This window comes from Myxocyprinus asiaticus, chromosome 45 (genome assembly GCF_019703515.2).
Source record: "Myxocyprinus asiaticus isolate MX2 ecotype Aquarium Trade chromosome 45, UBuf_Myxa_2, whole genome shotgun sequence".
In the NCBI taxonomy this organism is placed as follows: Eukaryota; Metazoa; Chordata; class Actinopteri; order Cypriniformes; family Catostomidae; genus Myxocyprinus; species Myxocyprinus asiaticus.
Window position 1 is genome coordinate 25,293,555 of NC_059388.1, and position 24,061 is coordinate 25,317,615.

A 24,061-nucleotide genomic window follows, 5' to 3' on the forward strand; every position below is an offset into this window, starting at 1 on the left:
CTTATATCCTGGTAGAAAACAACTCATCAAGGGTATTACACAATCCAGTATTTTGGGTTTTGTTGGAGATACAAGAAGATAGATTGATAGAGCTTTGATTGATAGTCATGAATGAACCGTTAACTTCACTATGTCGCTGGAACCAGCTGTTGTAACATATTATTCTGTCTAACCTTGGGTCACGCTGGAATGCATAGGCCTATTTTTGAAAGGGATTTCACTGTTAAGCAACAGTCATCATTTCAACAAATAACAGTATAGTCCAAGAACACTGTTTTTGTCGTTAATTCTTAAACTTGACTACATCGTCTAAGGTGATTTGTTGCATTAGTAAGACAAGTGGACCATTGTTTCATAAATGGATTGTTTTCGTGCCATTTGTTTTTGAAACAAATAAAAAATAAACCATTATATTGATTAAAGGAGATTTATGATGGATCAGTCAGAGAGGCTAGAGTTAAATATGCAGACAAGCCAATGCATTCCCATGGCGATCATAGGATTATGGGATTGGAAAAGTCTCTAAAATTCCGGAAATCTCTAATTTGTGATATCTTACAAATTATTCTTGAAATGCCCAGGTATAACTTAAGCTTTTGCAATACAAGGTAGGCTCTTTCAATAAGGCAGTTTTTCCCCCATCTGTCTCAACGGTTTAAACACGCTTACAGATTTGCAGTTTGTTCTAAGCACTTTTTAAAAGCACTTGATCGCTTTTGGCCAAGTCTTTGGCGTAATTCACCCTCCACACTCCCCATTACCCATCTTCTCTGTTTTGATTTATTGGAGGTGTTACAAGTGACATTTTAGCAGAGCAAAACAGTCAACGTACAAGCCCCAAGAAAAATTGAGGCCGTCGCTTCAAACTCCCCTTTCTTTCACACCATGCACCTGTTTCTAAGGCCTCTTTTTATTTCAAAGGAAGATGGATTGGCGCGTGGGGAATCGGGGAAAGTGTATCCAGATATCAAGAAGGACTGTTGTCATGGCAGACTACATGCAGGTCTTCAGTAAATGTCTGGTCTGCCTGCAGAACAATGGTCCCTGTCTCTGGATGACACTAGCCTGCTGTGTGCTTGGCTCATTGACTCCTGACCTCACAGCCGAATGTCTGTGACAGGCAGCGAGATGTACTGAAGATGTGCCTTGTCGCTGTGACCCACATAGCAGGCCACACAGTGCTCTGGGACACATGGATCTGGTTCAGAGCGAGACCATGAAAGGGCCTTATTTTAGCTTACACTGCTTCTCTCCTCGTGTTGATTTGTCTCTGTCTTGCTCTCTTTTTTTTCTTTTTTGCATTCCTTTTTGCTCCTGTATTGTTCTAAGTTTTATCTATAGCTCCAGTTAGACACTGAGCTAGTTTGGCCTTACTTTTTTGAGTGTTGTATGAGGACAAGTTTTCAGAGCGTGTGCAGGTACACCCTGCATTGAGTTGTTGTGCAACACTTTCACATCTTGTCTTTGCCAGTTGCAGTGCCATACAGTGATATGTGATGAAAGCTATTTATTTCATGCAAAATTTTGGTCTTTATCAGCCACACCAGCATTTTGTTGATTGATTTGGTTTGTATTTCTGTTGGGTCTTGCTAGGTAGACCCACCCATATTGAAGTCCCTTTTAGATGCGTCCCAAACCGCACACTTCTGCACTATTCTACGCCATTTTATAGTGCCAGTAGTGCGAGTAGTACAGTGGGTATCCATTCAGAATAGGCTTTCTACCACTGTGATCACCGTGTGAATGGGTCATTAGCAGCTCTAACCCACTAAGGGTTAAGACTCTTAACCTGTGCTTTCTTTTAATGTGCTGATAGCCTATCATATTTTCTATTTTTAAACAGGATTATCAAATGTGAATTAATTTATGTGTATACCATTGTGCCATATTATGCTATATTCTCCTGGCAATAAAAATGAAAGGAAAAGTGAACAGAACCTTTATTTATGGGAGCAGAGTACTTATCAAATGAAATATTATAAAATATTTGAAAGAATTGCATTTTCCATTACATGAATTAGAGTGGAAGTTAGAACTGACCACATTACTTAATATAATATTTGTCTCAATACATGCGCTAAGAGTTTTTCGCTACACATGTAATAACCAGAAACGCTATGCAGTTCAAACCTGTAGGTTACGAGCTTTATTCATTATCTATCGTGGTATTTTTATAGAATAATAATAATAATAATAATAATAACATAGTAGTTAATATTTGCTATTAATCAGTGTTGCCCCAGAGTGATTATTTTTCGGAGTAATTATTTGCTTTCAGATGTAATCCCAATAGTCTATTGGCAACATAGAAATAATGTTGTTATTGAGTGTCGCTCATTTCTGCATTTGCCGTATTATTTTCCGCATTCTGTTTCTTGACTCCACTCTTAATATTTTCTTTATTACTATTTATAATAAATAAAAAAATAATATAAAGGTAGTTTACTATAGTAATATTTTAGTAAGCATTATTTTTGGCGAAAACATTGATGATATTAACAGTGGTGTTACTACAGTAATATGGTGTTAATATAGTAACCATGTCTAATTTTGTGGTTACAGTTATTTTACTACAAAATACCATGGTGATAATATGGTTATTTTATCTGTAGAGGATGTCAGGACAGATCCGTGTTCCAATCGGTTTAGTGCAATATTTAGGACTTCAGAACACAACACTTTATTGAGACATTTTTCTAGAAACTTTTTTTTAACAGACACACGCTCACCCAGAGCTTCAGCAATTGACACCTTAACTGGGGGGAGGAGGTGTTTAAATATTTTGTTTGAGCTGAAAAAAGTGCAGTGGCGACAGGCAAGAACATGACATTGCATTAGCAACATTGAAAAAATATATTTACACTAACAACGAACAAACTCAGTATGGTTTTATTAATTCTGGCAGTTTGTTCATTAAATTTCTGATTGATTTTATAATGTCGCATAATATTTGGGAGCAGCGTTTTCAACGAGAAAAAGATGTTCAGATGTCATACAATGTCGTAATCTGACAAGACCATCATATTGTGAACGTGAAGCACAAGTTAACTTGGCATTAACATTGCTTGATAATGTGCACCAGAATAAAGAAACTCATTTGAACATAAAGATGCTTGCTACTGATATTGCCGCCTAATAGCTCAAGCTGATAACAACGTGTTAAGTTGCGTTGATCATATTGTTTTTGAACCAGATTGAATCTTCTGCCTTGGTAAGTTTTTTTGTTTTCTTTTGTGTCATTCTGCCATTCGAGCTAATTGTACCACCTATTTTCATCTGTACAAGGATGGCAAAATTATGTAGTATGTTTATTCAGAACTCAGCCCCAGTTAAACCGTAACACTGGAGAATGACGAACCCCCGAACCCCCACTTACACAGCGCGACAGCAGGCGTGATGGAAAAAAAAAACAACAAAGTGGAGCAAGGAGAACAAATCTGGCTGAGACGTCATGTTTGTTAGTTATGCATGTCGCAGGGCTCATTGTCTCTGTTCGCTCGGCTTCAGCGTGCGCAGTGCAATGTGACAAATGCAATAATGTTCCACACTATTGTGAATTACACTCACGCTATTGTAGGTTACTGTATAATGTAATTAAGTTGAATAATAAACATCATAAACGCTGCTGCCCTATGCGACTATATCGCAAATGATAGTACCTTAAATATTTGGGCAACAAATATAAGTTAAATACCATGTATACAGTATAATATGAACAAATGACAAACAATGATCTTACAGGACACAGTGTCAGTGCCAGCCACAACGCAAAATGGCTTTTAATGAATCTGCTGGATTTAGTTTACTTTCTACATGTATCCAAACAGACAATAAGATAAGTTCAGTTGATCTCGAACCCACGATTAGCAGGAAAAGACAGTATTAGGTGACACGAGCGAACAGCCCCTGAGCTATCTGTCCACATGTGACTTTCAAAGAACTTCAGTTTTTAACTACTCCTAAAAAAAATTATATATATATATATGTGTGTGTGTGCTCAAAAGTTTGCATACCCTTGGAGAATTGGTAATATATGTACCATTTTTAAAGAAAACAGGAGTGAGCAGGCAAAACACATTTCTTTTATTTCTTATTGGATTCATATTCAACTGTAGGTTATAACAGAATGGCACAATCATAAAACAAAACATGGCAACAAAGAAAAAAATGAAATGACCCGTTCAGAAGTCTTTATACCCTTAGTTCTTAATACTGTGTATTGCCACCTTTAGCATCAATGACAGCGTGCAGTCTTTTGTAATAGTTGTCTATGAGGCCCCAAATTCTTGCAGGTGGTATAGCTGCCCATTCGTCTTGGCAAAATGCCTCCAGGTCATGCAAAGTCTTTGGTCGTCTTTCATGAACCGCTCGTTTGAGATCTCCCCAGAATGGCTCGTTGGTCAGGAGACTGTGATGGCCACTCCAGAACCTTCACCTTCTTCTGCTGTAACTACTGGAGAGTCAACTTGGCCTTGTGCTTAGGGTCATTGTTGTGCTGGAAAGTCCAAGGGCGTCCCATGTGCAGCCAAATAGCCGGGTCAGTTTTAACACGGATTAACGCAATTTACACAGACAAATGCAGCAAAAAGAAGTGTACTTTAAGTAACCGGATGATGCACTTTTTCAGCTGTCAAAACAGAGTGTGGAATGTTGGTCACTTCCTTGCCATAGATAGCGAAAGGGGCAGAGTTACCTGGCTGTGCTGCTGGTCGGACAAAACAATTGAAATTAAGAATGTAGCAGCTGGGGAAACTTCAGTGGATACATCACCTTACAAATGTTAGTTGAATGCTTTACCATCACCCCAAGCTGTTGAACTGAGATTGGCTAACACGCGAAAGCTAGCGGCAACACATCACGTGCGCTTGAAATGTCACTTCCATCGGCTGTTAAATGGAGAATGCTTCCGTGTAGTAAAAAAGCGTTAAGTGTTTCATTTGAGATGATATTACACTTTGAAAATTCATACACTACATGGCTGAGTGCAAATATATTTTATAAGTGCATAGTGTATAGTGTCGTTTAGGTTTCCAAATCCTGCTTCACATAGGTCTAGCTTTAGTGCAGACAGACAAATTTATCTGAAACTTATCAGCTTGTGCCTGGTCAGGACACTGTGTTGGAGCCTCGCTTTGCTCATAGAGATGCTTACTCTAAAGCAGACTGCGGTTTGACAGCTCCCTTGTCTTTATTTAAATTTTAGTATGGAGGGAAACCATTATTGAGCTGGCCAGTGCAGATGAGTTCAAGACGGAAACCTCCTAAGTCCTAATGCAAATGGCTTTTGAAAATGGAAGCACTTAAACTATGTGAATGGCATCATGTTAGTGTGAGAACTTGGCTATGCTCTATGGTGAATCTATGTTGCTCACTGGCTCCTGAACTATGAACCTAATTAATGATTAATTGAGAGAATAATTTTTTGAATTTTTTAGCTATGAAACAGTTTGTTGAGTCCTTAAGTCTCAACCCAGACACATTTCAACAAAGAAATGGGAAAGGACCTTGACCTCAACTTGGAAAGCCCTTCACCTTGTCCTCAAAACTTGACCAACTAAACTGGTCATTGGAAGATAATGGAATTAAATAAATCATACTCTCCACTAAGGCTCCAAATCAACCCCTGGGGGGTGAACTGCACTTTCTAAAAATTGGGTCACACAGAACACATGGCCCTCGTTATGAACCGTTAAATGCTGATTGATGATAAACCTTTGCGTTTGAGGGATAAACAACCAAGTTTTGGTTTTCCCTTACTAATTGGAGTTCAGCATTATATGCCTGCTTTAAATCTAGATGAAGCTGTCTTGGTTTTGCAGTAAGCTTTGTGGTTAACTCTTCACCTTTATTCAGTGCAGATGCTCAACTGCTGCACTTTTTCTTTTTCATTCCCTCTTTCATTGCTCATCTCTTTAAAAAAAAAAAAAAAAAAAAAAAAAAAAACCTCAAGCCCTCTGCAGCGTGACGACTCAAGTTCATGATTGGCACTGAAACTCGCCATAGGAGGTTATCAGCAACACTGCTTGCAGGCAAAGCAATCACTGCTGAGCACAAGCCTCTCTCACTCCAATCCCGACTGAAGAAAAGCCTGTCTTTAATTTTGCACTCCTGTTACCCTTTCAATTGGACATTTTGCTTAAAGTGACCATATTCTGCCATTTTTGAGTGATAGATTGAGTAAAGGAATATTTCAAAATGAATGGCAGGGAAGGCTAAATGGCTATATTTGTTTAATGAAAAAGCATTAGCTGCATCGGTTTGGAAAATTTAACTGATGACCCAGACTTCATATGACCGGAGTGAGAGAGACCCAGTAAACATTTTCATCTCGTAAACACGTCGTCAACATCTTACCAGCTAAGCCACTCTTTTTCTTTGTAAGAAGGTGGAAAGAACTTGATTTAAAATTTACAATACAATACTCGATTTTTGATTATTGCCATCAGCTCTCAGACACTTTGTTCTATTATTGGTTTGTTTCCTAAAATGAAACAGACAAAGAAGTTCTGCTTTATAGATTTTCATACGTCTTTGAACCTGAGGGGCAGAAAGAGTGCACTGATTTAGGTTCCAAGTATTCAGATGTCAAATGAAAGTCTTATGATGTTTACAATGGTTTGCAACAGCGAGAGTGCAGCAGTTATAAGATGAGTCACTGGCTAAGTCTATGTAACAGGGATTTTTAAACCCATGATCAGCCTGCAGCCGTCCTTTTGGCTCTCCAAAACACCCAGAAGGCTCTAAGTTGAACCAGTGCCGTCTTTCCACTTTATCAAGGCATCATATGAAACAAAGGCGATTCATTTCTGCTTGGAGGAAATGGTTCATATTTGTTATGATGTATTAAACTCATGTCATGGCCATTACTAAGTGCTGCTGGAAAATGGAACACAGGCTTTCAGGCAGTCATGTGATGCAGTTCGTCCATGAGACAGGCAACTCATGTTTATCAGAACATCACAGCAGTTAAGCTGATTGTTCCATCGCTCCCTCCGTGCACAATTAATGGCCCCTGAACATTTTACCTTTTTGAGGTCCAGAGTATGTTTTGCTAACATTTCTCTTGCTTAATTTGTGAAAGATTTTGAGTATTTTATATACTACAGTAAAACATGGGAGGGTTGGTAAATTGTATTTTTAGTATCAGAGTTTGACTGGCGCCAGTGTTGGTGAAATATGAATCCTGTAAAGATTGTAGGGAATGAGGGTCCCCTGGAGGCCAGAATCTTGTCTTTCCATTATATCCAACTAAGTGCTCTGCATGCCTGCTAAGACAGCTTCATAATCACTTCAGGAAGTACAGCAACTACTACAGTGAATAATGACGCTTGACTTCTCAATGACTGTTAGACTAGAGCCAGAATCATTCCTGAACACGCAGATTCCCATTGAGATGATTGTATTTTGCCCCTGGAATTTCACAGTGCAAAGGTAAATGTTAAATCATTAGAACTGTAGCCTTGCAGACACTGAGAGTTCAGCAGTTGTCTGCACTAGGGTTGCTCAGATACCAAACTTTTGGCTTCGGTACGATACCAGCCCTGGTGCCTTGGTATCGATACTAACTCAAACTAATTTTTTTTTTATGAAGTTACACAGAAAATTACTTGTCTAAAAGAACTGCATAAAGTCTTATAGATACAAATTATGCCTTTTTCTGTTTTAATTTTTCTGGATTCCATGTTAAATGTTTTAATTAAATGTTATGATCAAATTGTGTTTAATCAAATACATACTGTACAGCTTTAATCAAATGAAAATATAATACTTTCCAATGATATATATACACACACATACATAAACACACACACACTGGCGGCCAAAAGTTTGGAATAATGTACAGATTTTGCTGTTTCGGAAGGAAGTTGGTACTTTAATTCACCAAAGTGGCCTTCAACTGATCACAAAGTATAGTCAGGTCATTACTGATATGGAAAAACAGCACCATCACTTTTTGGAAAAAGTCATTTTTTATCAAATCTAGACACGCCCCATTTCCAGCAGCCATCACTCCAACACCTTATCCTTGAGTAATCATGCTAAATTGCTGATTTGGTACTAGAAAATCACTTGCCATTTTATCAAACACAGTTGAATGCTAGTTGGTTCATTAAATGAAGCTTAATATTGTCTTTTTTTTTTGAGTAACCACAGTATGCAATAGACTGGCATGTCTTAAGGTCAATATTAGGTCAAAAATGGCAAAAAAGAAACAACTTTCTCTAGAAACTTGTCAGTCAATCATTGTTTTGAGGAATGAAGGTTATACAATGCTTGAAATTGCCAAAAATCTGAAGATTTCATACAAAGGTGTACACTACAGTCTTCAAAGACAAAGGTTAACTGGTAGGACAGAAAGAGATGTGGAAGGCCAGATGTACAACTAAACAAGAGGATAAGTACATCAGAGTCTCTAGTTTGAGAAATAGACGCCTCACATGTCCTCAGTTGACAGCTTCATTGAATTCTACCTGCTAAACACCAGTTTCATGTACAACAGTAAAGAGAAGACTCAGTGGTGCAGGCCTTATGGGAAGAATTGCAAAGAAAAAGCCACTTTTGAAACAGAAAAACAAAAAGAAAAGGTTAGAGTGGGCAAAGAAACACAGACATTGGACAACAGATAATTGAAAAAGAGTGTTTTGGATCTTAACCCCACTGAGCTTTTGTGGGATCAGCTAGACTGTAAGGTGCATGAGAAACACTTACAAGACAGCCACATCTATGGCAAGTGCTACAGGAAGCGTGGGGTGAAATATCACCTGAGTGTCTGGAGAAACTGACAGCTAGAATGCCAAGGATCTGCAAAGCTGTCACTGCTGCATGTGGAGGATTTTTTGATGAGAACTCTGAAATAGTTTAAGAAGTTCTTATTTTTTTATTGTAATAGTAATTTTTCAAATTATTAATGTCCTGTCTATACATTGTGATCAGTTGAATACCACTTTGGTGAATAAAGTACCAATTTCTTTCCATAAGAGCAAAATCTGTACATTATTCCACACTTTTTGGCACCAGTGTGTGTGTGTGTGTGTGTGTGTGTATGTGTGTGTGTGTGTGTATATATATATATATATATATATATATATATATATATATATATATATATATATATATTATTTTTGGTTTAAAAAAAAAAATGAACAACAGAGCTTTACAGTATTAATGAAAACATTAAATGATAACAATCTGATTACTTGAGGCAAAATGCTGTCATGGCTGAATCACAACATGCTGATATTCAGTACACTTGCTTATTTGATATTATTTACAGATAATGATACCAATAATATAACCATTTAATATGATATGTTTCGTTACTATGAGTATTATTGCGACTGCTTTGAATATTGCACTTTTATACAGTAGTAATATTGTTCTGTCGTAATGTCTTCAATTTCATGCAATCAGTTGAATAGAGCTCTCATTTCAGTGGGACTTTTATTTTGAAAGATTTTTGAAGTTCTTCCTGTTTGTGAAGTGTTCATTATATCAAGCTTCCCATGACTCGTGAGCTGAAATCTCCGAGCTGCAATGGAGAAAGAGTTCATTTGAGAGTTCACAGCCATTTATACACTCAACACACTGATTTGTGGCTCTGCAGATGGGTACCATTGGACACACTGCATGAAAATCAAGCATTTGTAGTGTGTGTTGTGTATGTGTGTGCCTGTGTGTGTTACGTGTGTGAGTGTGTATGTGAAGGAGATGACATGGCTGAGAGGCGCCTCTTATTCATACAGTGGCATACAGCGCATGTGACTGTATATTATTTCATTAAATTACATCCTTCTGCTTTTTAATGATCACACTTGTCCATATAGAGGCTTTTTAATTATTATTTTCAAATGGTCTTTGATTTAATCTCAAAACTCACATTAAATTACATTTAGTTAATGGCAGCTTACTTCAATATGGTACTGAAATTAACAAAAAAATGATATCGTACCGTTCAAAAAAATGTTGGTATCATGATTTCGTTAGTACAGGTATACCGCGCAACCCTAATCTGCACTCAGAGTCTTGACACATCTTCACCTTATGGCATTGAAAATGTGCTTTATGGAGCTCTGTAAGTTTCACCAGAGTCATGAGCTGCAAATTTATCTGACATGGATGTGAAGCACTCATCTAAAGTGTTTCTGAGTTCCTGTAACACGCTCCTTTACTAGCTCAGTGTAGCTATATCAAAAGCAGAAACTACAGTTTCATGTACACATAATACAATTTAATGATGGCAAATAATATGTATATTAATTAAGATGTATTACATTTTTTTTTTTAAACTGAAACTGTCCATTGTATTATCCATTAACCTTCCATTATTATCTGTTGATAAGTCTGTCTGTAGATTTTGAAAATGACACACAGGAAACCTTACATGTTATTGGTCAATGCCCATAATCTCAAAATGACCAAATATCAACTGATATATTGTTCTATCATTTAATCATGCCAATTTAGAAATTCAAATTTTACAAATATTACTCTTTGCCTCAGTTGTGAACCAGCAAGTTGAATGTTGCAAAGTTCGACACATTTGCCTGAATGCTTGACAGGTAACCTTTCTTTTAGTTAGGTTCCAAATGCTTCCTCAGAATACTGAAACATACCAAAAATATTAGAACAATGTAATGTGTCAGAGACATTGTTTCTTGCAAAGACACACTGATCCTTTAAAGTCTGTCAGATAGTGGACCTAAGTATTGCCTGACCTGTAGCACACTAACCATCCCAGAGTTCAGGTAGCCTCTAGTTTTATCTCCTAACTGTTGAGGTGCGAGTTCATGCTTGCTGAAGCCAGCTCTTATCTCCTAGAGCTTTGATCTGCCATTTGCTCCATTCCCCACTGGCATTGCCTACGAGAATGCTGTGCAACCCTCTAGCATGAGTCATGCCAATCCGTTTTATTTGCCTTATTACAAATGCAAATCTCTGGGGTTATTCAAGTGTGCTGTTATAAGGAGGTGGCTCACAGTTGCCTCTGTCTCAGCCTGCTCTGCAGATTTGATCCAGTGATCGAAATGACATTTATTTTGTTTTTATTGTTCATTTTGTCCAGTTCAGTGACATGGTTGCTGCTTTATTCCAATTCCCAGTACATCTAGGGGCTTTGGCACATGTGGCTGTCTGTTATTATATATGCACCCTACCCACACAAATTCTGAATGCTATCAGATGATGCTGTAGCCTCCCACATGAATTGACACTGTGGAAACAAAAGCCATTTACTTGCAAGATGGCGCTAGGGGGTCCAAACATTATCTGTCCCTGTACTCTTTAGAGCCAAGCCTCTGTGGAAATAGCACTTCTGTTAAAATGGCTCAGCATTTGAGAAATAGAGCAGCTCTATGTTAATTTGATTTCAGGACTTTAGAGTTGCAATAGTATCCATTATCCTTGTTGTATTAGTATGTTTTCTCAGAAAAGAGCAGGGGCTAGTTTTCTAGAAAGGCTCGCTGCTGTATCTGGTTACTGCATTATTTTCTGAGTTGTTTACAGACTGGGGGGCACCGCAGGCATGTTTATCTCATGCCAGATAGGAGGTGTAGACCCAGTGTGTGTGTGTGTGTGTGTGTGTGTGTGTGTGTGTGTGTGTGTGTGTGTGTGTGTGTATGTGTGTGAGAGAGTGCGAGTGCGACAGACAAGGGTAAACAGCTGATTGTTCACTGAACTGTCTGTGCACAAGGTCACATGACTAGCTAAGCAGAGCTGGAGATAAAAGCTGATGTGTTTTCCTGCAAGTTAGTGAATAGATGGGGGGTTGAAAGATTTGAGGTTTTTTTAAATAACTTAGAAGTAGTAATTTATATGATTGATTTTTACTACAACGCAAAATATTCTTGTAATAAAAAGCCCCATTTTGAGCAGTCATTGCAGTCTATTAAAAAAAAAAAAAAAAAACACTTATCCTTAAGGAATCACTCTAATGTGCTAATTTGGTAATAAAGAGACCTATCTTATTATCTTAGCACAGCAAACATTTGTGCTTGTTCATCAAGTTTTCAAAATGGCTTAATTTAATCTAGATTTAACCAAAACAGAGCGTGAATTGGGCAGCCCAGATCTACAACAACAAGAGACAAGTAAATCAGAGTCTCTAGTTTCAAAAACAATTGTCACATTTATTTGAAATAGAAAGACTTTTGTAATATTATGAATGTTTTTGCTGTAATATCTGATCAATTTAATGCAACTTTGGTAGAAAAAAAGGCAAATAAAAAAAAAAATGCATAGTGATTCCTAACTTTTGAACGGAAATGTATCTCTCTTTAAAGCAGAAATAATAAAAAATGGGAATCTTGGTTAAAATAGATCTATGTAAATTCAGTAGTTGCCTACACTTGCTTCCTTGTCTAATTTATATAGCTTAATCTATGTTGTCTATATTTAATCTGTGTTTACTATATTTATATTTATCACATGACTGATATGAGCACAAGCACCTGTTTTTATTTTCAGAGGGTTAGGGTGCTAAAAGTAACGCATGTGGTTTGCCAAGACAAGTGTGCATGAGGTGCCAAAGTTAAACACATCACTTCCTTTACTCTCTCTCTCTATCTCTCCCTTACTCACCCACACACTCACACTTGTCTATCCTTCCTGTGTCTTATCTTTGTATAGAACCATGAAAGTGAGCAAAAAACTCAAAGTAGAAATCAATGGGCTTTTTCTGTCTTCTTTCCACCAGACCAGAATAGAGGCTAGCGAAGCTGCAACCCCCTGCATGCAGCAGAAGACCTCTTCCTTTGTCCTGACTTATCAGACATTGATTAGATTTTCTAGAGACTCAATAAGATCAGAGATAAGATGACCTCTTTTTTCCAGAGAGCAAACCCCTATCACAGTCTCATTCTGCTCAACTTAGTGTTGTTTGGGCTCAAGAACATGGTTTTTAGGCCCACAAAATTTTACACATATGTTAATGTTAATGCTTCTAGCTACACAAGCTTGATTTCACACATTGTATTCTGAAAGGTGTCAGAACAAAATTCATAACGCAGTTCATTCTCAGCATTGTCGCATGGGGCATTATTACTAATGTCTTGGTGGAAAACATTTTAAGAGTATCTTGCAGAGTAAGTTAAACTTTCAACATGTTTAAAGCTGAATAAAAGCTGAACGTTTTTCTCCATACTGGTCTGTTTCAGCACAGTATGCATGCACTGTCCGTTTGCAGCCAAGTTTTTCTAGACACGTGTACTAAAGAGTATCACAAGCAGTCTTAATGTCCAAATGCGTCTGTACAGGCTTGTGGTCAAAATTGTACACTTTGAAAGGCTAGAGCACTCGACTTTGCACAAGATGTAACATGCAATAAAACAAAGCATGCATTTGTAGTCATTTGAAGATGACTTAAAATTGGAGGATTATTATCGCCAAAGCATATGGTATGTATTTACGAAACAGCGCGTTTGCAATGCATTGGCAAGTTTTGTGTCTGCATTTGCGAGTAAATTTCTGGCTTAAATATTTTCATTTAACCATAAAAAGACCACTTGCTGCTATTTTTGCATCTTGTGTAAAAATTAAAGAAATAATCCAGGTTCAATACGTAATAATAAATTAAGCTCAATCAGCAGCGTATTTGGCATAATGTAATTACCACAAAATAAAATTTCGACTTGTCCCTCCTTTTTTTTTTATATATAAAAAAAAAAAAACACAAATTCTTCTGTTAAAACTTTAATATTTGAGTTTTAAAATGATTTAAATCGTAGTTTTTACGGTTGTTTTGGAATTTACAGCATTACATCGTAATGGCGAAGAAGTCAGAAAATAGATAAACTTTACACAGAAAAGGTAAGCGATTTTATCGCACAATAATTTTAACTCATATTGTTTACATCTTTTGAAATGGTCAGTAACAGTTTAACATTTACGGATTGGCTTCATTCACTTCCATTGTAAGTGCCTCACTGTAACCCAGATTTTTGCTCTTTCAACATACTGCCATAAATGCGGTCGATTGAGTTTAACTTGCATTAAAACTGGAATATTCCTTTAATTCTGAATGCCCTTGCTTTTATTTTCTCCTTTAAACTGACAGCTTTATTCTCACTGATTTGCCTCCCTTTCACGGTTCCTTTCTATTCCCATTGCACCGTGTTTACACTCTCCCCATTCTAAGGCTGAATCCCCTTTGCCTCTCTCATTCTCTTTCTCTCTCTACGATCCTTTGGGATTAGTAGTACTTAATGGGTTGCAGATGCCTGCTGCTAGTACAGTTGTTAGTGCGTTTGGGAAATGAATGTCTGTGTCTGCATTAATGTGGCAATAGAATGCAGCTGTCAGCATTCTAGAAAAGCAGCACATCAATGACCAGACAGTGAAACTGATACCCAATAGACTGGCTGCAGATAGCTGGAGAATCAATAGGCATTCACATGCACAGAACTATACTGTAGCTTTTATAACATGAATGTTGCATTTTGCCACTAGGGATGCAGGGCAGTACATAACTCTTTCACAATGGAATTAGCAATCACATAATGCATATGATTTAGACTACCAGGGGCCATATAAAAGAAGGCCACAGAAAAATAACCCTTTTTTTTAATCTTTCCACAAAGTGCCAGATGAATTTATACTGTAACTGCCGGTTGCCAGAGCAATCATAATAGTGATTAACGATCAGGTTTGTGCACACAGTTTAAACTGCTGATAAGGACTTGCCTGACCGGAACAAAAACATGACATGACGTAAACGCAATGACTCGCATAACACTGGATACCATTCAACCCAAAAACTCCTGCTGTCCTTAGACAGTTTTGATTGGACAGGTCAAGCTCCCTAGATGGAATATCAGAGTTTTTTGGGGGGTGGTTTAGACAGTTGGGGGAGATGATGTAGTGTCGTTTTCCATGACTGGTCATGTTGAACTGCAGTTGCACCAAGATTTTGCTTTTTCGTAATCTTATAGGTGCATTGTAAATGTGTGTGTGTGTGTGTGTGTGTGTGTGTGTGTGTGTGTGTGTATGGTCTTTACTGGGATAAAGAGTAGGATAAGGGGACCTCTCTATGTCTTTTAAAGTTGATGAGTGTCAACCCCTCCTGTGCCTTATGCTTTGTCTATGGGGACACTTTTGGTAGGTCTAGCTGGAATCTGACATCGCATAACATTATTTAAAGTGGAAAGGACCTCCTCTACTTGCCCCATGAGCCACTTTGGTTAACATAAAGCCATTAGAGCCAATTTAAAGCACATCTGTAATACTAATCCAACACTAAATTCTAAATGTAATCAGTCCTTAACCTATTAAAATCCAATAAATTGCTGTGAATTATGGATCACATCAAATTAAGTTCATTTGTATGATGCAAGTGACAAAGTCTTTTTTTCTGTTTTTGTCCTTGCAGGATCGGAAGTTGTCGAAATCAGAGCGGCAGCGGTTTAAAGAGGAGGCAGGCATGTTGAAAGGGCTGCAGCATCCAAACATTGTGCGTTTCTATGACTCGTGGGAGTCGCCCTCCAAAGGACGCAAGTGCATTGTGTTGGTGACCGAACTCATGACGTCAGGTACCCTAAAAACGTGAGTAGAGAACATTTACTCCAGTCTGGTATCATATTATTGAAAGTCCAGTAACAATTGTTATGAGATTTGGTCATACATTACACGATGCTGTTCATGTTACTGTGTATTACACATTTAAGAATTGTGCAATAAAAATTACTAATAATTAAGTAAATATTTGTTTGAGCTACTTGTACTACACATTCTTATTTTTGTAAAAAAAAAAAAAAAAAAAAAAAAATATATATATATTTTATTATTTTTAGTTATGCTGTTTTTTTGTTTTGTTTTGTTTTTTTGTTTTTTTTTATTTGGCATTCCCCAATTCCCAATGAGCTCTAAGTCCTCATGGTGGCATAGTGACTTGCCTCAATCCGGGTGGCAGAGGACGAATCTCAGTTGCCTCCGTGTCTGAGACAGTCAATCCGCGCATCTTATCACGTGGCTTGTTGAGTGCGTTACCGCGGAGACTAGCGTGCGTGGAGGCTCACGCTATTCTCCGCGGCATCCACACACAACTCACCACGCACCCCACCGAGAGTGAGAACCACATTATAGCGACCACGAGGAGGTTAACCCAGCGTGACTACCAACCCTAGCAACCGGGCTAATTGGTTGCTTAGGAAGCCTGACTGGATTCACTCAGCACGCCCTGGATTCGAACTTGCGACTTAGTGTGGTAGTCAGCATCTTTACTTCCTGAGTTACCCAGGCCCTCAGTTATGCTCTGTTCTAAACTATTTCATTGCAATCTCTAGGAAATTATTATTCTAAAAAAATCCTTCTTAAATGTTTGCATATAAATGTAAATTCATCTTCAAAAGGTTTGGGAATCCTGTATCATTATTACAGTAATAATGGCAACATTTTACACAGTATGTGTAACAAGGACACTTTTGTAAAATGTTACCCAATATTTTTTATTTTGTTGCTTTCATGTCATTTTTTGCAGTTCACATCATCCACAGTTGTGAAAATTGTATTGTGGTACAAGATTCAAATGCAACAGCAGATATCCCTTTCAAACATACTTTTCACAATACCCATGTCCATCAACCCAAAAGCAGACCATCCACAGTGGCTGTAATTATCGGTTACAAAACATACAATCATAATAGAGCGATTGAGTTAGAACTGTTACAGAGTGATCGCAGGGGAAGAGTGGCATGTCACCTCCATTGAGACATGCAGAATGAGCCCTGCCCACTGACCAGATGCTGAAACTACAGTGGGAACACACACTGGACCAGCAGCCCCCTCCTGTGGATGTGTGGGTTCAAATGTATTACAATTTATTTATGTGCAAACAATTACTAAAACGGGAAGACTAAACAGAAACCAGGAGAAACTGCAATCTCACAAATATTTTGAAAGATTTTTTCGGAAAAGATTTCAGTTTCAGAACAGTTCATTCCTTTTTTAGCCAATTAATGTGTATGTAATTTACTATTATGTTAAATTGTGTGATATAGTATCTACATTATATCGGCCTACTGGCCAACCTGTTCTCTGGATATCGGCACTGGCCATTAAAAAAAACCCATATAGGTTGACCTAATTCTTTACCAAAGTTATATTATTGGTTAATATTATTTTACCCACCGTCAAGCCTGTGGCTACATCAGAAGGAAAGGCTTACGAAGTTATTACATTTTGATGAATGTTTTTTTTTTTTTACCAAAAAAAAAAAGATAAATTGTGCACAATAGGACCTCACAGAGAGAAGGAAACACGGGGAGATGAGCTAGAATTGGAAGAATAAGAAACAGTGGCTTTGTCAGACTTTCTTTGTGTGTATTAGCCCCTGGCATGCAAGCAATGTGTGGCGTTCTGCATGAATGGTCCTCCACCACAAAGATAAACAGTGTTTAAGGGGTTAGGTAGAAATACAGCATCCCAGAGACACAGCCAGGCCATGCCTAGACTAATTATTGTTTCGTTACCATGCTTTAATAAACAATAAATATCGTGTAAAAGTGTTGCAGGTGTTTTCAGTTATGCTTATGCAGTAGTTATCAAACAGTTCCAGCAGCCATATCACCCTGTAGCTCAAGACTGGTTGCCTACTGAAGCTAAGCAGGATTGAGCCTAGTCAGTACCTGGATGGGAGACCTCCTGGGGAAAACTAAGGTTACTGTTTGAAGAGGTATTAGGGAGGCCAGCAGGGGGTGATCACCCTGCGGTCTGTGTAGGTCCTAATGCCCCAGTATAGTGATGGGTACACTATACTGTAAAAAGGCACCGTCCTTCGGATGTTAAACTGAGGTTCTGACTCTGTGGTCATAAAAAATCCCCAGGACACTTCTCGAAAAGAGTAGGGGTGTAACCCTGGTGTCCTGGCCAAATTCCTCCCATTGGCTCTTATCAATCATGGCCTCCTTATGATTCCTATCCATTAATTGGCTCTATAACTCTACTCTCTCCTCTCCACTAATAGCTGGTGTGTGGTGAGCGTACTGGCACACTATGGCTGCCGTAGCATCATCCAGGTGGATGCTGCACACTGGTGGTGGTTGAGGAGAGTCCCCTGTTCACTGTGTAAAGCGCTTTGAGTGTAGTGTCAAAAAAGCGCTATATAAATGTAACGTTAATTCATTAATTCGTTCATTCAACAGAAAATGAGCTTTTGTTGTCGTTTATTGTGTATTTGCTTCTGCATTTTGTTTGCACTAGAAGACTCCATTTGAGGTTGAGGACAAACTATTTTAAATTACGGGCATTTCATGTTCTAAGAAGTGTGGAGAGAGTTGTTAGTATAGCTGGAGAACAGGCTGTTAAAGGCGCTCTTGGAACCCTGGGGTGAGTTGAATGATGAGACAGTTTTGAATCAGGCTGTGTTGCTCTACCGCGTATCGCCGATTTATGCCGAATTAACCTTGGCACCATTCCCACCTGTCGATCAGCCGCCACACTTGATCAAAGCTGCCCTGTACCACTACCCATCTCCTCCTGTTGGGCGAAGTTCTACTCATAGCTCTTACAAAGCAAACTACAAACTAACCATATCTCTCTTGCAAAGCCGGGCTCTGCCATTCGTCTGCAAAACCAGTTATATTTCAACCCAATCTACGGATGTTTTTCTTGTACAACTCTTCACGTACCCCACGAGCAATATTATTCAACCACTTTTGTCATTTGTTATGGGAAGAGAGAAGGTGTCTTTTTCTTTTTTTTTTTTTTGCACAATTAGTAGAAATACAGGGCACTCCACGAATTTGACTTCTAAGCGCATGCCAGTCAAATCTTCGGTCATCTGGATGGTGACCGTCTCTGTAAACCGATGTTTCTCCAGGCTAGCACTGCCATATCCGATTCTCTTTAGGAAAAAGAGGTTAGGAGGCTGAAAGGAGCTGACAAAGTCCACCGGACTTAAATAGAAGGCACATCCCATAACAAATGAGTACATTTTGCTTCTTTGCCATGAACTCAATACTGAATGAGTTCATGTTTTTGTTTCCCATGTGGTCTTGTGCCCATCTTCCATCTCACCTAGGGCATTATGGTATAATGGGTACCCAGCTACCCCTGTCTTGGTGCCTCAACAGAGCAGATTGTTGTAATGAAGATTACACAGCTAAAGCCTGGCTATGGCTTTGCTCCAAAAGATTTGATGAGGGCAAGCTAATCTAATGAAGGTGCTGGGGTATATCACCCTCATCACATGCTGTTGTCCTCTCACTTACCCAGAGCTTCCTTAATCTGTTAGAAGAGAGCGCAACTCTCTTTAACACAAATTGCTTAACACAACCAGATGGGTGGTGACCGCCTCAGACACATCATCATGTAATCATTTAATTCTCCCTGATCCTGATATGGACTGAAATGACACCTCATTGCGTTGTTTTTGGACTCGTATATTCGCTCTCTGGTTTCAATCAAACCATAGGCCATTCGCTCTCCAGACCAAACCATAGACACTTTTCCTCTCCCATTGTTACAACTGTTTTTTGTTGTTACTCTGACTAGGCCTTGAACAAATGGTCGCAGTTGATTGATTGAGTAGCAAAGTTGCGCAGTTAACTAAGAAAAACGGCAGTAATTACTCGATTAATCTTTACCAATATCTTTGTGCTCAGGTATCTGAAGCGCTTCAAGGTGATGAAGATAAAGGTGTTGCGGAGTTGGTGCCGGCAGATCCTGAAAGGCCTGCACTTTTTGCACACCAGGGCCCCTCCCATCATCCACCGAGACCTTAAATGCGACAACATCTTTATCACCGGTCCCACCGGCTCTGTTAAGATTGGTGATCTGGGCTTGGCCACCCTCAAACGCTCCTCATTCGCTAAGAGTGTCATAGGTACGACCCAACAGTCTCTTTTTGTTTTTCTTTCCCCACCTCCCAAGTCAGTTCACCATAGTGGATGCAATCAAAAATATGTTTTGTCACTGTTTGTCTTTTCGATGATGCATTCACAGGTGAAACTGGGAAGGTGGGGGTTTGGAAATGTACTGTACAATCAGTTATGCTCATATATTTAAGGCATGCTCTAGCTCTAAGTGTGAGCTACATGGTTCACTTTTGACCACAGTTTTCCAGGCAGCCAAGGGCTCTGATTTAATTTGGGGTGGAATTGGGGAAAACCAGAGGAGAACTTCTTATAAACTTGGGGAACACCTTTAGATCCTACTGTTTCCCACCTGAAACCAGTAATCAGAACAGCTAACAACTAATTGGCACATAAACGAAACAGGTGAAAACACTTTAAGTTTACATAAACCTAAGTGTATTTTAGGGCTTCAAGAATACCACTGAAGCCACATATTGGATAATGCTTTGTTAGTGTGTCAGCTACTGGAGGATTTTTGGCATGCAACATTAACTGAATTAAAATTTGGCTTGGAACCTGTGGTCTATATTTATTAAAAGCCTAGAGGTTCTCTTGTTGTCAGTAATGTCTAACATTTTTTTCAAAGGTATTCCTGATAACCTCATCAGATTTATTTTGTTCCCCCTCTTTTCAGATGGTTTAGATATTGTGATAAATTTCTTTCTGGATCCCTTTTCTCTGTTTCCTCCAAATTTGAATTTCCATTTTTTGTTTTAATTTTTTCTAGTTTTTGAGAATTGTTTCCCTTAAACTGTAGGGCTATAATCTCAGCTGGTCTCACTCCACTGTATGGATTATTTAATGTCCTGCAGTTCAGACAGTAAGTATGCTAAAAAAATGGCTCTCGAGTAAGTGGTAAGTCAACAAGCAACCTACCCCAAAAAGGAAATATTTCATATATGAATCTATATTTTAGCTTGTTTTTCTGTGCAAGGCCTTTTTGCACAAGCTAGTGCACAACACGAGTCTGCTCACTAGCTATGGGCTTGCTCTGTGTTGTAACCTGCTTAACCTTCTCTCATTACAGGCTTGTAGAAAGGTGAGTTGGTCATGTGTTTTCCATAACTGTGCTGTTGACATAGATCAAGTTCCATAGCTAGTCGCCCACTGCTGTCTATTTTGCATTTAATGTGCTGTAAAGATAAACAAGGTTTTGAAAACTCCTCACAGTCAGCTCTTAAAGTATCCTGCACTGCACCAATACATCTGAGCCTGTTTGCAGACACTGCTTTGAAATTCCGGTAGCAAGATTATGCCTGGCTGCTTTGTGCACTAGTCCAACCTATCTTAATAGAAAATCTAAAGGCCTTGCAGAGAAAAACTTGGATTCTTTCACTGCTAAATAACTGAGACCAGTTTTCCCCCTTCCTCTTTTTATTTTATTTTATTTTTTTTATTATTTTTTCTTTTTCTCCATATCTTTTGCTCCCCCTCTTTCTCTCCTCTCAGGGCTGTTATGGAGCACCAGAGCATTTCTCCTCCTCTTCTCTCCCTTCTTCTCCCCGGCCCTGCTGGGGTGAGTAGAGATCTCAGGCACTGAGAGTTCTGAATGGTTCTTTTGATTTAAGGTACCCCAGAGTTCATGGCGCCTGAGATGTACGAGGAAAAGTACGATGAGTCGGTGGATGTGTACGCCTTCGGAATGTGCATGCTAGAGATGGCTACCTCTGAGTACCCGTACTCCGAGTGTCAGAACCCTGCTCAAATCTATCGCAGAGTCACCAGCGTGAGTACCCTCCAGGTTTATTATAGTTTTGAAAAACTTTACTAGTTTTTATTAATTTTTTACATTTTATTTTGATAATTTCAGTTTAGTTGTAAACTTTTTTTAGTTTGATCTTAATTACGAAAATATTTTTGTTCACTGCCTGTCTTTGTCTTCGCAATAGTTAACAATACTACACTTGGTACCCTTCACACACATTCTGCTCTCTCTCTCTCCTTTATCAGCTCTCGTTTCTGTCATTACACCCACACATTCCTCAAGCTTATGAAATCATTCATTATAAGAAGCTCATTCTGTAATCCACGCACTGAAATCTGCCCACAGCTGGAGGCGTCTCAATATATATGAGATTATGCAAGCAACATACAACTATGGCAAACAAATATTCAACGTTTTTGAAATAATTCTCCTAGAATAGGGATTTGTGTTATAATCAAAATCTAATGGCACGGTATGAGTAATTTTATATCACAGTAATGGGATACATCACAATATAGTTATATTTGCTGGAAATGCAATGGAAATATTGTTTATATTTTAATATCCATGTAGTTATGAATCTTTTGGGATAATACAAATTGTACAGAGCGGTTATCTGAGTTACCGTAGACTTTGTCAGTTCGAGCCAGTCTGGGCATTCTCTGTTGACCTCTCTCATCAACAAGGCATTTCTATCCACAGAACTGCCACTCACTGGATGTTTTTTGTTTTTAGCACCATTCAGAGTAAATTCTTGAGACTGTTGTGTGTGAAAATCACAGGAGATCAGCAGTTACTGAAGTACTCAAACCAGCCCATCCAGCACGAACAATCATGCCATGCTCCAAATCACTGAGATCACTTTTTTTTCCCCATTCTGATAGTTGATGTGAACATTAACTGAAGCTCCAGACTTGTATCTGCATGATTTTATGCACTGCGCTGCTGCCACATGATGGGCTGATTAGATAATCGCACGGATGATTGTTGGTGCCAGATGGGCTGGTTTGAGTATTTCTGTAACTGCTGATCTCCCGGGATTTTCACACACAACAGTCTCTGGAGTTTACTCAGAATGGTACAAAAAACATCCAGTGAGCGGCAGTTCTGTGGATGGAAATGCCTTGTTGATGAGAGAGGTCAACAGAGAATGGCCAGACTGGTTCGAACCGACAAAGTCTACGGTAACTCAGATAACCGCTCTGAACAATTGTGGTGAGAAGAATATCATCTCAGAATGCTATTCTGAGATGCGGGTTGCTGGAGTTTTGGCGGCATGAGGGGGACCTACACAATATTAGGCAGGTGGTTTTAATGTTGTGGCTGATTGGGGAGTGTGTGTGTGTGTGTGTGTGTGTGTGTGTGTGTGTGTGTGTGTGTGTGTGTGTGTGTGTGTGTGTGTGTATGTATGTATGTGTATATATATATATATAATATATATGTGTGTGTGTGTATATGTATATATGTGTGTGTGTGTGTGTGTATATATATATATATATATATATATATATATATATACTGTTGAAGTATATATTCTGACAGTTGAAGTCAGAAGTTTACATACACTCAGGTTGAAGTCATTAAAACTCATTTTTTAACCACTCCACCAATTTCATAATAGCAAAGTATAGTTTTGGCAAGTTGTTTAGGACATCTACTTTGTGCATGACGTGAGTAATTTTTCCAACAATTGTTTACAGACAGATTGTTTCACTTTTAATTGACTATATCACAATTCTATTGGGTCAGAAGTTTACATACACTAAGTTAACTGTGCCTTTTAGCAGCTTGGAAAATTCCAGAAAATGATTCAATTGGAGGTTGCTTGTGGATGTATTTTAAGGCCTACCTTCAGTGCCTCTTTGCTTAACATCATGGGAAAATCAAAAGAAATCAGCCAAGACCTCAGAAAAAAATTGTGGACCTCCACAAGTCTGGTTCATCCTTGGGAGCAATTTCCAAATGACTGAAGGTACCACGTTCATCTGTACAAACAATAGTGCGCAAGTATAACTACCATGGGACCATGCAGCCATCATACCTCTCAGGAAGGAGACGCATTTTGTCTCCTAGAGATGAACATAGTTTGGTGCGAAAAATGCAGATCAATCCCAGAACAACAGCAAAGGACCTTGTGAAAATGCTGAAGGAAACAGGTAGACAAATACATACCTATATCCACAGTAAAACAAGTCCTATATTGAAATAACCTGAAAGGCTGCTCAGCAAGGAAGAAGCCACTGCTCCAAAACCGACATAAAAAATTCAGACTACAGTTTGCAAGTGCACATGGAGACAAAGATCTTACTTTTTGGAGAAATGTCGTCTGGTCTGATGAAACAAAACTTAAACTGTTTGGCCATAATGACCATTGTTATGTTTGGAGGAAAAAGGGTGAGGCTTGCAAGCTGAAGAACACCATCCCAACCATGAAGCATGGGTGTGGCAGCATCATGTTGTAGGGGTGCTTTGCTGAAGCAGGGACTGGTGCACTTCACAAAATAGATGGCAT

At 38.7% G+C, this 24,061-nt stretch overlaps 1 protein-coding gene across 9 annotated transcripts in view; it reads left to right on the forward strand.

The window, feature by feature from the left end:
• wnk1b (WNK lysine deficient protein kinase 1b) overlaps positions 1–24,061 on the forward strand; it is a 106,302-nt gene that overhangs the window by 40,501 nt on the left and 41,740 nt on the right. For all 9 annotated transcript variants that reach the window (XM_051688548.1, XM_051688541.1, XM_051688546.1 and 6 more), the window contains 3 exons: positions 15,362–15,534; positions 19,593–19,813; positions 21,413–21,570. In XM_051688548.1, coding sequence (XP_051544508.1) covers positions 15,362–15,534; positions 19,593–19,813; positions 21,413–21,570 — 552 coding nt within the window. The remainder of the gene's footprint in view (positions 1–15,361; positions 15,535–19,592; positions 19,814–21,412; positions 21,571–24,061) is intronic.